The 15,874-nt window shown below is 39.4% G+C and overlaps 1 protein-coding gene across 1 annotated transcript in view; it reads right to left on the reverse strand.

Moving 5' to 3' along the window:
* Nucleotides 1-15,874, reverse strand: part of Mcf2 (MCF.2 cell line derived transforming sequence) — a 102,791-nt gene that overhangs the window by 82,110 nt on the left and 4,807 nt on the right. Inside the window, exon 2 of the mRNA XM_052739963.1 lies at nt 792-860. Coding sequence (XP_052595923.1) covers nt 792-860 — 69 coding nt within the window. The remainder of the gene's footprint in view (nt 1-791; nt 861-15,874) is intronic.

The raw sequence follows: 15,874 nt of genomic DNA on the forward strand, positions 1-15,874 counted from the left end.
AATAAATGAAAAAAATAATAAAAAAAGGATTAGGCCCTAGAAAGATGGCTCAGCAATTAAGAGCACTGGCAGCTCTTCTAGAGAACCCTGCACCGCTTCTCAGAACTCATATGGCAGCTCAAAACTATCTGTAGATCCAGTTCCAGGAGATTTGATGCCTTCTTCTGCAGGCACCTCATGCATGTGGTACACAGACATCCATGTAGAGAAAACACTCAAACACACAAAAATAGTAAGTATAAAATGATAAAGGCTGGGTGTGGTGGCAAGAATCTTTAATTCCAGAAATTGAGAGGTGGAAGCAGATGGTTCTCTATGAGCTTGAGGCCAGCATTGTTTACAGAGTGAGTTCCAAGCCAAGCAACCCTACATAATGAGCCTCTGTCTCTAGGTAGGTAGGTAGGTAAGTAGATAGGTAGGTAGGTAGACAGACAGACAGACAGACACACAGATAGATAGATTCAGACCACACCCTTCTAAGACACATACATTCCCCCATTGTGGGTGTCTAAAGACTTGGTCTAAAAGTCAAATTTACAAGAGTGGTAAGACTGATCTTAATGACATTTAAAACTGTTGAAAAGTCCTTAATTATTCTGAGTGTCCACTTGTTTAGTAAATAGATACCCAACATATAAATGATTATTAAAACATTTTTCAATCTAATATATGTATGTTTATATATGCATATATATGAATATGGATAACAAGCTATTTATATGTCTCAAATGAACTCTGTTGACCAGTTCATACATTTATCTGCCCTTAAATAAATGATAAAGTTTGCTTACCAGACAGGAAGGCAATGTCTTGCATTAGGAAGTGATTGATGTCCTTTAACTGGAAGAGGAACTCAGTTTCTATGACAAACAAGAAAAGAAACAATACCACTGTTAAAGTGTAGCTAGAAGTATACAGAAATCCTCACTGTGCCCAAAAAAACTCTGGGGCCCTTAGAGATGTATGTATACCGATATATCTGCAGTTGTCTCCTCTTTCCTCCCTCAGCTATAGGGAAAGATAGCCATGCTCTTTATGACATCACACAGTATATAGAACCAATGACCTACTTTTCAGAATCTATGTCTGGAACAAAAACTACTCTCACCCATCAGAAGATGAAGAACAAGGTACAAAGAGCCCTGGCTTCTTTGAAGAGTAGTCGTGCACACACTGCAGCATATTGTCTTCCACTTCTCATAGTGACTTTCATTCCATAGAACTTTATCAGCAATTACAAAGCACACTTAGGGTTTTTATACAAATCGTTTTGGATCCTTAAAATATCCTAAGGTAGGTATTATTAACCCTAATTGAGGAAGATCAGTGGCACAGTGGTTCACAACATGTGTTTCTGAATGAAAAGACCTGGATTCAAATCCCATTTACTGCACTTAGTAGCTATACAAACTTGGACAGGCCAGTCACAGACTCATTGAGGTCCAGTTTCCTCAACTGTATCCTGGGCATCATAACACCTACCTAACAAGGTCCTATGAACAGTAATATGAAACAGCATAACAGTAGACACCTAATTAACAGTGGCATTTTAAGTCACTGTCCTTGCATTACTTCATACAATCATTTTAGGTGCCCTAGATCTTAAATGCTAGCTGACAGTGTTCAAATCTACCAAACACTACAGGGATCAAAACTAAAAGTCCATTATCTGCCTCCAGTCCATGAACAAGGATAACTTTTTAAAAGAAAATAGGTCATTGAACTAGGGTATTTTGGATGGCTGATTTAATGCCTGTGGTTTGACATCTCTTACTGAAGCCATATTTTCCACTTGCTCTCTGATATAAAAGACCTTCAAAGTCCTCATATTTGGTGGTGTCAAGCTGATAACACACCCTTCCCAGTGCTCCTGAAATCATCGAATATAGATGTGTTTTATCAAGAACAAAACTCCTCAAAAGCATTGACAAAGCTATAGAATACCGTATCTTACAGAATTACCTACCCAACTGGAAACATAGAGCAATTAACTGGTATATTTATTTTCATAAAATACAAGTCATTAAAAACATATGATTGAGGGTCTACAAAACGGCCTGGTGGCTAGCCTGACAACCTGAGTTTGGTCCCTAGGATCCATATGGTAGAAGGAGAGAACTGACATTGCAAATTGTCTTCTGACCTCCACACATGCACTGTACAAAGTAAATACATAAACATGTACTAACCTTTTTTTAAGGTGATTGGTCAGAACATAAAAATTAATTCTTAAAATTGTCTTATAATTAATGTTATGTATATACACAATTAGATTTACATATATTTAGATTCCTGGTATATCCCAAACCAAAGCATACACATTAGCATATGAAATAATTCTTTCAACACTATGGTGCCTCAAATAAAATAATGTTTCTAACAATCAAAAATGTGTCACACATCAACATTTTTAGACATGGAGATATGGTAGGATCACAGAAAAAAAAGACTAGACTTTCCTCTGTCCTCACATGCTTCCAAAAGTAGTAATGGCCTAGAGCTTGAATAAAGGAGCACTAGAAGCAGGTGTGGTGGCACATGCCTCTAATTCCAACACTGGAAGGGTAGAGGCAGGTGAGTCTCTAAGTTCAAAGCCAACCTGGTCTATATAGTGAGTTCTAGACCAGCCAATGCTGCAGAGGGAGACCCACTCTCAAAACAAACAAACAGCATTAGAACATAGAGGCATCCCTACAAAAGAAACCCAGATTTCTCTCCTGATTTGAACAGCAAGAATGTCTATTAAAATAAATTGATGAATTTTATGTCAGATGGCAAACTGGAAATAATACGTATGCAGCCTGATTATTCCTGTACCATTCAGAATCTTGAAGAGCTATAAAAATTATTACTCTGCAATTTAGACAGCCACATTAAAAAAAAAAGTGGCCTTGAACATAAAACAAAAGGCTATGGGTTGACAATAGGAAGACAGGGTTTCATTTATCTCTGCCACTGAGTTGCTTTGTAACCTTGAGCAAGTCACTCATGTACCCTTCCCTTCATTCCCTCCATTTTAGGGCCATATAGCAGATATTTTATAATGTACCTACATTCTAGGAGAGCCAACAATGTGGAAAATCATATGCATAAGGAAAACATACTCATATTTTGAGACCTAAAATGCCATCCTATTAAAATAGCATTTTTCATAATAATGAAAAGGGATGGGTTGACCACTACCTGTGGTGAGACACCTTGCACAGTCTTGGTGCAGGGAGAAGGGGCTTGGACCTGCCTCAACTGAATGGCCAAGGCTCTGCTGACTCGCCATAGGAGGCCTTACCTTCCTGTAGGAGGGAATGGGGGGGTGGGTTGGGAGGGGAGGCTGGAGGGGCAGAAGGAGGGAAGAGGGGGATCTGTGATTGGTATGTAAAATGAATAAGACAAAAGAAAAAAAGAGATGCTACCACTTTCAAAAACAGTCTGGATTAACAATTGACTAAAGTGAGAGGAACTAACAATGGAAAGGTGAGAGAAGACAGATGGCTGACAATGAGCATCCACAGAAGACAAGGTAAAATTGTTGCTGAAAACAAGGAAGCGGAGAACACTAGATTCTTAGATTCAGAGAAAGTCGTGATGCTGAGTTGCACCCTGTTTTGACTCTGAGGCTCTTACATTTCCACACAGATTTCCTCCTGTGATACAAGAGTGAAAATGAGTATGATTCATAATGTTTCTCTCACAGACTCCTTAAATTCTTTAATTTCAAAGCATAGGAAATAAAAAGATCAGAGATGTAATTCAGTTGATAGCATGCTTGCCTAGTATACATGAAGCCCTGAGATCTATTCCCAGCAACACATAAACCAGGCATCTTGGCACACATTTGTAATCCCATTGAGCACTCACCCAGGAAGAGGAGGCAGTAAGTATAGAAAAATTGAGGTCACACTTGAGTACATCGAGTTTGAGGTCACCCTTGGCTGTATAAGACCTTGTTTCAAAAACAAAAACAAAAAACAAACTTTTTTTTTTAAATCTTGATCACAGTGCTGTATCAAACTCACATTACAACATCTTCCATGCTGAGCAAAGACACCTTTGACAGGAAGCTAGCCAAGCTGCTCCATTACAGACAAATAAAAATCATGCATTTGTCTTACTTGAAATATACGGCAAACAACAAATGGGCTGGTTGGGAGCTGGAGAGATGGCTCAGTGGTTAAGAGCATGTACTGCTCGGGCACATGACTCAATTTGGTTCTCAGCTCCTAACTGCCTGCAACTCCAGTTCAAAGGAATCTAAGGCCTCTGAATCCTTGTGGGTACTGCACTTGTATGCACATACTCACACAGAGATATACATATATAAGTAATTAAAAATAATAAATCTTCTCTGCTAAAAAGAAAACCCTTGTTTGCATATAAACAAACAATCAGGCACAAAATGAAAACCAAAGATAAGAAACGCTCTTGCAGTTCACTCACATATGATAAGAAGCATCAGGCTCTTGGTCTTTTTTTTTTTAATGTGCTTGAGTATTTTGCCTGCTTGTTTGTATGTGTACCATGTGCATATAGTACCTGCAGATGCCAGAAGAGGAGATCAGATCTCTTATAACTGGAGTTCTAGATGGTTATGAACCACCATGTGGGTACTAGGAACAGTACCCAGTCCTCTGCAAGAGCAACAAGAGTTCTTAACCACTGGGTCATCTCTCCAGCCCCTTCCATCTTGATCATAAAGTTGTATACAACTACTAATTCTTTTATCTCAAATAAGGAAATACCGTTAGAATTCAAAGATTTTTTTAAAGTGCTACAAGGTACAGAAGTGAATATATTTGGAATGTCATATAAGAGGAGGGTATATCCATCTAATCAGATGCTCCATGTTCATTGTGTCACGTGCAGAAATTCAGAGCATGCATCCGCTTGTAACATGGTCGGTGCTAAAGCCCATAAAGATGTATTTAATATTCATTCTAATTTAAGACGGTGTCTCATATAGCCCAGATGGCCTTGAATGTCTTATCTTCCTGCCTCTACTTCCTAAATGTTGGAAGGACAGGTTTGTGCCAACATGTTGGGCTTTCTTTCTTTCTTTGTTCTTTGTTGTTGTTGTTGTTTGAGACAGGGTTTCTCTGTGTATCCCTGGCTGTCCTAGAACTCACTCTGTAGACCAGGCTAGCATCGACCTGAGAGATCTGCCTGCCTCTGCCTCCTGAAAGCTGGGATTGAAGGTGTCTACCACCATGCCTGACTACTATGGGCTGAATACCATCCTAGGCCATTTTGGATAGATGTTCTAGGAAAAAGTAAAGAATCAAATAAATTTATGAAACTTTGAAGATTAAACGCATTGCCATATTTCCTAGCAAACACATATAACTCCTTGGGTACAAGCCATATATGCAGTGTTCTCCATTGTTATCTGACCAAGAATTCCTTTGATTGTTTGGTTAAGTGGTTGGATTTTCCTCTTAATAGAAAGAATATTGTACAGAGGTACTTAGTTCAAAATGTCAGAACAATCTAAGGCAAAAAGACTGCCTTGCAAGGTAGAGAAGACCAGCTCTATGGTGAGTTGCTATAGAGGAAACTCAATGCTCCTGTGGGTCTTATTTCTGAATGTGTGCCTCAATGATAGGAGTTTAGATCACCCTTCCAGAAATTTCAGTTCTACTGAGCTGAGTAATGGTTCCTATAGAGCAAATTATCATTTAAGTAAGTAAATAATTGGTATGTACAAGCTTTCTCATTTTATAGAAAGCATTTTTATTTCAGATACCAAAATATAATAGCAATAATTTCCAGCCCTGGGGATTTTATTTTACAGTGACACTCTTTTGTACCCATTTGTGTTCTGTCTGGGGTTCTCATTCATATATGATAGACGAAAATAGGTTCTGAACCCGCTGTACATACATGCCACTTAGCCCACACTAAAGGGTCATGGTAAATAAACTGCTTTAAAGAGCAAATGCTTCCACTCTCATGCTTTCCTAAAAATAAACTGGAGGCAAAAGCAAAGCACATGTGAAAACAGAAAAGAAAATAAATGTCAACCAACCCAACCTCCACCAAGAGGACAGAACTAGGAAATAAATGGAATAAATGGTTAACGATAGCTATTATCTTGAAGCTCTTACCATTTACCAAGCACTGCACAAGACATTTAAGCACAATTTTCTGGTCTTCAAAACAAACCTCCAAAGTTGATATTAAAAGTCTCATCTTTTAAATATTTTTATTTATTTATTTTACGTGTAAGGATATTTTTCTGCATATATGTCTATATACCTCAAGTGTGTCTGGTACACGTAAATTACAGAAGAGGGCATCAGATCACCTGGGACTAGAATTACAGATGTTTGTGAGTTGCCACATGAGGGCTGGAAATTGAATCCAGGGCCTCTGGAAGAGCAGCGAGGGCTCTTAACTGCTGAGCCATCTCTCCAGCCCCCAAAGCCTCATTTTAAAATAAAGCAACAGGCTTAAGGAAACTAGCAGGCATGTATGTGCGCATTCATTCAAGAATCTCCTATTAAATAACTACCAGGTGCCAGTCAGTGTCTCAGCCTGAAGCAGAATCTAGCATAGATTCAGATAAGTTTCAGAGCATCATCTATCTGGTCTGCTACCCTTCAGCTAGGCCATGTGACACTTGTACTCAGAAAAACACACTCAAGGGCTGGAGAGATGGCTTAGAGGTTAAGAGCACCCAGCACTGACTGCTCTTCCAGAGGTCCTGAGTTCAATTCCCAGCACCCACATGGTGGCTCACAATCATCTGTAATGAGAACTGGCGCCCTCTTCTGTATACATAATAAATAAATAAATCTTTTTTTTTTTTTTTTTCTGGTGATGGGATGGCCAAACACCCTAATTGTCGTGCTAGAAACCCCATCCAACTACTGAGGGATCTGGATGCAGAGATCCATGGCTAGGCCCCGGGTGGAGCTCTGGGAGTCCAATTATCGAGAATGAGGAGGGTTTATATGAGCGAGAATTGTTGAGACCAAGGTTGGATAAAGCACAGGGACAAATAGCCAAATGAATGGAAACACATGAACTATGAACCAATGGCTGAGGGGTCCCCACTGGATCAGGCCCTCTGAATAGGTGAGACAGTTGATTGGCTTGATCTGTTTGGGAGGCATCCAGGCAGTGGGACCGGGTCCTGTGCTCATTGCATGAGTTGGCTGTTTGAAACCTGGGGCCTATGCAGGATCGCTTGTCTCAGCCTGGGAGGAGGGGACTGGACCTACCTGGACTGAGTCTACCAGGTTGATCTCAGTCCGTGGGGGAGGCTTTGCCCTGGAGGAGGTGGGAATGGGGGGTGGGCTGGGGGAAAGGTGAGGGGGGCAGGACATTTTATTTTTGTGAGTCCCAGGTTCTGCTAAAAGATGGATGGGATTCTGAGTGTAATTTTTCCCTTTCAATCTGAACAACAGATATGCTACATCATCTGTAAACAGAAATGACTTAGTACATGCAAATGATTGATGTGCTCCCTTGAAAATGTTATGATTCAAAAGGTGGAACAAATAAAAGGGTAATTCTGAAATCATCAGAAAATAAACTCCTATTAGACTACAGTAGTACAATATAGTATACTGTTCTTCAATAAAGGTACAGTATGAAAAATCCTTCTTTTGCTAACATGTATTGGAGCCTCTTTCCAATCCACTCCAATTCAGTAAACATAGAGTGAATTTCTATTTGGACCCTCTCTGCATGCAAACATATAGCTCCTAACCTTACAATAAAAAAAAAAAATAACAGAAAAGCTGTATGTTCCTACAACCACAGCAAATGGAAAGCTAGAGCCAGGGGATCCCAAGTTTCAGGTCAGCCTTAGCTACACCGAGAGTCTTGGCCTTTAAAAATAAAATAGGGCATGCATGGTGGCACATACCTTTAGTTCCAGCACTTAAGAGACACTGGCAGGCCACAAATGTCTATATGAATTAAAGGCCAGCCTGGTCTACATATTGAGTTCCAAGCCACTCAGGACTACATAATGAAACTTTTTCTCAAATAAAAAGAAAGAAAAAGAGAGAGAGAGAGAGAGAGAGAGAGAGAGAGAGAGAGAGAGAGAGAGAGAGAGAGAGAAGGAAAGAGGAAAGGGAGGAAGGAAGACTATGGTTAATGAAAGAGGCAAGACTTACAAAAGGCCATATATTCTAAGTTTCCATTGATAAGAAATCTTCAAAATAGGCATATTTAGTGGCAAAAAGTAGATCAGAGGTTGCTCAGGAATTGATGAAATTGGAGAGATGATAGCTAAAGAGTAAATGATGTTTTCTGGAAGTGATAAAATTATTGTAAAATTGATTGCAGTGATGGATTACAGAATTTGATAAACATAGGAAATGGATTGAATTTAAGTGGGTAAGTTGTATGGTGAAATACATCTCAGTAACTCTATTACGAAAAATACAAGGAAAAGTGAGTATTTTTAAGAAAATAGTTCCTTTTAACAATGGATGCATTTTGCCCACCTCTCCTTTAAAAGAAAATGTCATAAAAATAGATTTTAATAAAGGAAACAATGTCAAAAATACAAGAAGAAATTAGAGTTCATGGGTTATTAAATTAAAATCAAAGCTGGACAGTGGTGGCACACCCCTTTAATCCCTGCACTCAGGAAGCAAAGGCAGGCCAGGGGGATCCCTGAATTCAAGGCCAGACTGGTCTACAGAGAAAGTTCAGGACAGCCAGGGCTATAAGGAAACCCTGTCTCAAAAACAAAAAAAAAAAGTTGTAAAGGCATTAAGTTAGGGGTCTGGGAGGTGGAAAAGTAGGGGTGGATCTGGGAGTACTTAAGGGAGGAGTTGGGAATAAATACGGTCCAAATGCCCTGAAAGAAATTCTCCAAGAACTAACAAAAATATCTATTTTTAAAAAGCAACCTTTGGCCAGGCAGTGGTGGCCCACACCTTTAATATCAGCACTTAGGAGGCAGAGACAGGTGGTTCTCTGAGTTTGAGGCCAGCCTCGTCTACAATGTGAGTTCCAGGACAGCCAGGGCTACACAGAGAAACCCTGTCTTAAAAAAAAACAAACAAAAAAAGCACACTTTGGAAATAGATGTAAAGTAAAAGTAACATGTAAATACATTTTGAAAATATATTAAATACATGTAAATATATATATATATATATTTTTTTTTTTAATGATATCATAGGACCAGCATTACCACAGGATTGATTATGTACGTGTCTTACTCTCTTGGTGATACATATAACATAACATTCTGAGGGTTTGTTTGTTTGTTCTGGTGCTGGGGAACAAACCCAGTGCCTTGTGTATTCCAGAAGCACTGTACCACTGAGCTGTATGTCCAGACAAAATTGGGAATTTTTCAAACAAATAAGTATTTCTCACATAAGCTGTACCACATGTACACTCTAGAAACAGATCGCAAGAGTTCAAATTCTAGCTTTACCCCTTGCTAGTGAGGTGACCTTCGGCAAGCTGACTAACCTCACTCTGGGAATGAAGTTCAATGGTAGCGAACTTGCCTTGCATGCATGAGGTCCTGGGTTCCACCTTTATTAGCTAATAATTTTTTAAAGGGGATGGGGAGGCTATGAGATTTTGAAGTATGAAAAACATGAAAGAGCTCACCTTATTGGTTATGTGGAAGAATAACATCTTCCTGCTGCAAAACACAAGGTTGAAAACAATAAAATCAAATCCTTTTTAATGTATACGTGAGTTGGTAGGAAATCTAAGAAAATCATTGGAGGCTAAAACTGCTATGGGCAAATACACTGTGTGAGAAGCCATTCGAGCATAGCACTTGCCCCATGGCACATCTGCCAATTGCCAGGTGACTAGGGGATCCTGTTGCTATTTGTGTTTACTGTGCTGTAGCACAAACCCAGGTGACGCTCTGTACCACTGAGCCACAGCTCCATCCCAAAAGCTTGGTTTAATGGACACATATGCCAAAGGATTTAAATCCTTCAGCTTTGGGAACTAGAGCAGAGAAAATACAGATATCATCTGTATAATATATGGGAAATATTTTTTTCTTATAGAATGTAAAACACAACATATAAAAGAAATTCCTTTCACCAAAAGACCTGATTTAAAAACAAAAATGATGAGTGTTTTGAGAGTGTAGCTCAGTGGCAGAGCACAGGGTCCTGGGTTCAATCTCCAGCACCAACATAAAGAAAGGTAATGAGGCAGGCCACAAACTGAGTGGGGATTGAAAACTAACGGAAAATTATAAGTATGTAAAGGAGTATAAATCACTAAGGAAAAAGATAAATCAAATAAAACAGGAAAAGTAGCAAAAAGCAGACATTAAACAAAAAAAATGGAATAACCAAATAAATACTTGAAAAGATGCTATACTGTATTTATAATGTAAATTTCAAAGGCAGTTCAATAACCATTTTATCATAACTTTTCTCAAGATAGGATCTCTTACTTCAGGGCAGGCCCCATGCCCCAGCCAACACAGTGAGATTTTTGTCTCATTTTGTTTTGTTTGGGCTTTTTTTTTTTTTCCGGTCTTATTGGTTTTTCACTTGTTTATTTTGATTTCTGTTTTTGTGTTTTGTGGAGGCTTTGTTTGTACACATTTCCTGTGGTTTTGTTGTGTTTTGTTTGTTTTTAGAGAGTGAAAGAAAGAACATCAAGTTGGATAGGTCAGGAGGTGGGGAGGATCTGGGAGAATTGGGAAAAGGTAAATTACAGAATCAAAATATAAGAAAGAATTTTTTTTCAAAAATAAAGTTTAATTAAAATCAAGACAGTGTCTCATGTACCCCAGGTTTGCCTTGAACTTCCTATGTAGCTAGGGTGGCCCTGAACATCTGATCATTCTGCCTCCACCTTCAGTTCAGTTTATGTGCTGCTGAGGAGTGAATGGAGGACTTGATGTTAGCACTCTACCAACTGAGTCATATCATCAGCCCCAATTCAACAACCTTTCACATGACGATGTAAACAATGTTTTAAGATTTATTTTTTTCAAGTGTGTGTGTGTGTGTGTGTGTGTGTGTGTGTGCGCGCGCGCGTGCGCGCGCACGCGCGCGCGCGTTGCGTGTATCTCATGTATGTGTGCCCCTGGAAGCCAGAAGAGGGCATTAGATCCCCTAGAGGTTGAGTTACAGGTAGTTATGAGCTGCAGATGTGGGGAGGGGGCGGGGGTTGAGCTCAGGTCCTCTAGAAGAGCAGCAAAGGCTCTCAACCACTGAGCCATCACTCAAGCCCTAAACAGTACATATATTTTTAATCTGGCATTAGCAAGTGCTTATATATGCAATATGATCATTACAGATGTATTTTAGGGTTGGATTTGGCTCTTACCACAGGATTATTTTGCATTTTTCACAAAGCATGTATTTTGAAAAACGAAATTATTTCAGCGATTACTACAAGAAAGTATGAAGTAGAGCTTAACAGTGATCAAAATTAGGAATCAATACAGCCTACATAATATAAACAGTATAAAACAGGGAAGAAATCATTAAATTTGACAACTAAAAGAAATTCTGAGATGGTCTTCAATCTAAGCATCCCCTACTTGGGTGCAGTGGTACATCCCTTTAATTTCAGCAGTACTTGAGGAGGAGGCAGTCTGAAGTAGGATTGTCACTAGTCTGATGTCAGTCTGGGTTACTGCATTCCAGGCCAGCCTGAGATACTGAAAGCTTGTCTCTTCAAACGCAAAGGAAAACAGACATCATATCAATACAAATGTCTGGAAGTGCTCCCGAGTACCTGCTTTGCAATCGCCATCACTGTACCACCACTTCAAGACTTACACAGCATGCAATAAGGAAGAACTTCCAAATTTGGGGAGGAGGGCCACAAGGCCTTCAGATGTTCAGCGTTTATTTGTGCTCTGAAGGAATGAATCAAGGGATTGAGAAAGTTGAGGATTGGAAGGAAGGAGTGAGAGGATAGAAGGAATAGGCTGCAAGGCAGTAATCCATCTTTCAACAAAATTTTGTAGTTGTTTCTATCAGCTACTCTAATAATTCATGTGGTCAAAGCTGAACATTAATGTCGGGCTACAAAAGCCAGTTAGGCATCAACCAAGATTGGGGCGGGTGGGGGGTGGGGACTCTTTATCTAGAAGCAAGAGGCAATTCGGGGCCCAGAGTGATGAATGTTAAAACTGTGCTGATTGTAGGGTACAGTGAGCTCAGAGTAAGAGGACATCCAAAGCTAAGCTGATAAGACACCCCCGCAGAAGAAATGAAAAACAAACGGGTTTTCTAGCTTAGTCCTTGAGGAGGGATTCTTTCAGCAGCTCAGGACTTAAAGGATTTGAAGGTGGTCCAACCAGCTTTCATCTGTCCTGGGCCAGACACATTTGCATAGGCTGCAAGTGAAAAGGTAGTCTTGGCGTCACTGATATTCACATGTATATGTGTGTGCATATAGCACAATGACATGCAAAGATGAAGCATTGTGATTCAAATGAAAGGTCTTTAAAACCTAGAAAAGGATAAAACCTGCACTACCTCCACGTTTTTTATACTCCTCCAGTTCTGAAGCTCTTTTGCAACTTGATCAAATCTTTAAAATTTACAGATGATGAAAATCTTTGCTAAATGCAAAATCTATGTTAAAGAAGCATTTTTTTTTTCAGAAATGTGTTTGCATCATCTTCAAAATGATTGTCGGGGAAAGCTATTTTTATTAAAAAAGAATTCGCTTCCCTGGATAATTCTGAAAGCTCGCCTTAAAAACAAACAAGTTAGACATGGTGGCTCCTATTCCAGAACCCTTGAAGGCTGAGGTGGAAGGATTTCTACAAGATCAAGGCTAGTCTGCACTGTAAAGTGATTTCCAGGTCAGTCAGACTTGACTAGAGTGAGACCCTGCCCCCCCCCCCAAAAAAAAAAAAAAGTAAAGCAAAACAAAAGCATGAAAGAAAGAAAAAAAAAGAAAGGAAGGAAGGAAGGAAACTAAAGAAATAAAACCAAGAAAACTCTATTTAATTTTATTTTATTTTTGTTTGTTTGTTTTTTAAGACAGGGTCTCTCTACATAGCCTTCGTTGTCCTGGAACTTACTGTGGAGACCAAGCTGGCCTCAAACTCTCAGAGATCCACCCACTTTTGCCTCTTTTGCATGAGCCATCACACCTGGCCAGCAAGCAATTTTAAATGTCACAGACTATTCCTTATCAATATAAATTGATAATGAAAAGAAAAGCCTTTTGGAGGCAGCAAGATGGTTCAGCCGGTAGACACTGTTGCCAGCAAGCCTGAAAACCTGACCTGAGTTTCTTTGCTGGTAACAGCAGAAAGGTAGGAGGAGAAATCTAGTCATGCCGTAAAGCTGTCCTCTCATCCATCAGTATGTGCCACACACCTACACATACACACAAGAAGAATATTTTAAAGAGAAAATTTTCTTTATTTTTAATTACTTTATGTATATAAATGTTTTGTCTGCATGTATGTCTGTGAACCATGTGCATGCTATACCTACTGTCTCTGAAAGCCAGAAGAGGTCATTAGATTCCCTAGAAATAAAGTTATATGTGAGCAATCATGTGGGTGCTGGGAATTAAACCTGGTTCCTCTGGAAGAGCAAGTGCTCTTAACCATTGACCAACCTCTCAAGTATAGAAATTCCTTTCTTTTCCTTTTCTTTTTTTTTGGGGGGGGTGGTGTTTCAAAAGAGAATTTCTCTGTGTTACTCTGGCTCTTCTAGAATTCACTCTGTAGACCAGACTGGCCTTGAACTCACAGAGATCCACCTGCCTCTGTCGGGATTAAAGTCATGCACCACCACTACCTGGCTATGGAATTCCTTTCCTTATTCATCTGAATCATCATTGCTCAGTACCCACAGTGCAAATGAGTCTAAGCCATGCTTGAACATGAGCTTGAAGATGTAATGATAATCACAAACATAATGGTCACAGCCACAAAATAAATGTTCTAAACATATTAAGTATCTGCATTCACCTATTTTAAAATTTTTATTATAACATCTGACCTTCTGAGGACAGCTATTTAAAGTACAAGCTATAAAAGTATATAAGATGGCCCACTAAAGTCAGAACCCACAATATCCATGTAGACATATAACTAAATGCCAGCTCTCTTATTCCATGGCTATTCATCGCTTCCTGGGTTTAGAAATCTAATTTTGAAATGCACAGCATCTGCAACAGTAAATCCAATTAAAATGGTTTACTTTGGTTTATAATTCGTGCAGGAGAACACACAATATCTGTTAGTGGTCCTTCCAAGGTTACAACAAAGGAAGCAAAACTGACCCTCTTTTGTAAACTAACAGTGCAAAATGATAGATCAAATGATGGGGCTTGCAAATGCAAATTCAAGAATGTTCCAGCATATGCATACTCCTTCTAAGTGCCATCAAGAAAGCTAAGAATAACTACACCTCATCACACCGGTTCATTTTTAATAGAGGAAATTTCTTATAAATAACTCTGTTTTCCTTGTCAACATGCTGGATACTCAATAGCTAGGGTGTCAGCTAATTAACCAACAGGCACAAGACTGCAAATGAAGACCCTAAGGAGCAGAGAATTTGCAGTACCCCCTGAATGTAAATACAGGACTTGATGCTGACCTTGCTGAAATATATTTTGAAGGGGCAGGCAGCTCAATGTCTGTCAGACTCTCCAGTCCCCCAAAGATATTCAAACTTCATATTCTAGCAGCATGTGAACTTTCTCTTTCATCTAGAAACTTTACAAAGAATCAGCAACAACTTATTAAAAATAAACTCTGAGTCAGGAAGAGGGTACAAATCTGGGATCCTAGCATTCAAGAAGGCTGATAAGAGGATCATCAGTTGGAGGGCAGCTGCTTTTTGAGACCCTTCCTCAAAAAAAAAATGAAGAATATATGACTTCATAATATATGAAGCCCATGTTACATATACGGCATAACTTAGTGGTAGACCACAAGCATGGCATGCCCTGGGCTCTAATTCCACTCCCCAGCATGCAATAAGAGATATTGATGTCCATGAAGAAAATTACAGAAAAATATTCATTGCTTGGGCTACAAAACAAGTTTCAGGACAGCCTAGGCTATAGTGTAAGAACTTATCCCAAATAAGCAAACAAACTCACTAAATTGACCTATAGATTCTAAGCAATACCTAGTATATCCTAACTAGATTTTTTATATACAAATTGAAAAATTAATAATAAAAAATAAAGTTCTGAAGATTGGCAAAGGACCTAGAAGAGCCAAAATAATCTTTTTATTACTTTTATTTTTATTTATTTTGAGTGGAGCTGGAAAAATGGCTCAACAGTTAACAGTACTTCCTGTGGCCAGGCATGGTGGCACCTTCAATCCCAGCAGAGGCAGAGGCAGGCAAATCTCAGGGAGTTCCAGGGCAGCCTGGTCTAGACTAGCTGAATCCATGGGCTCTGGGCTCAGGGGTTCAGTGAGAGAGCCTGTCTCAAGAAACAAGGTGGAGAGCTACTGAGAAAGATAGCCAGAGTCAACACCTGGCCTGCATCTGCACACACATCCGCATCCATACAAAAACACAAGGTTCATATGTAGTAATGAAGGAAGACTTCCCAGACTCATTAGAGTTTTCAGATAGTTCTGCAAATTTGGGTTACAATGTTCCTTAGCTTACAGCACATCAAAATGAGCAGTGGAGGATGGAGCCTGGAGCCAGAGACAATAAAAGACAGTAGGAAGAACTGACAGCAGTAAGAAATGACAGCTAACAGAGAAGAGCTATATGGAAAGATTAGACAAAGCAGACATTATCAATTAAAAGGCAGGAAGATTTGCCATAGAGACAGAGAGCCTCCACTGGAACCCCTGAGCATTGTATACATCATATTAAAGTAACTGATGCTGTCCTAAGGACAGTCTTGAGTCATCAGGAAAGGATGCAATTATTTCAGGTTCAGGAGTCTGGGAGGTAAGTAATCTCTT

The sequence above is a fragment of the Peromyscus californicus genome, unplaced genomic scaffold (genome assembly GCF_007827085.1).
Source record: "Peromyscus californicus insignis strain IS unplaced genomic scaffold, ASM782708v3 Scaffold_10__1_contigs__length_136768540, whole genome shotgun sequence".
In the NCBI taxonomy this organism is placed as follows: Eukaryota; Metazoa; Chordata; class Mammalia; order Rodentia; family Cricetidae; genus Peromyscus; species Peromyscus californicus.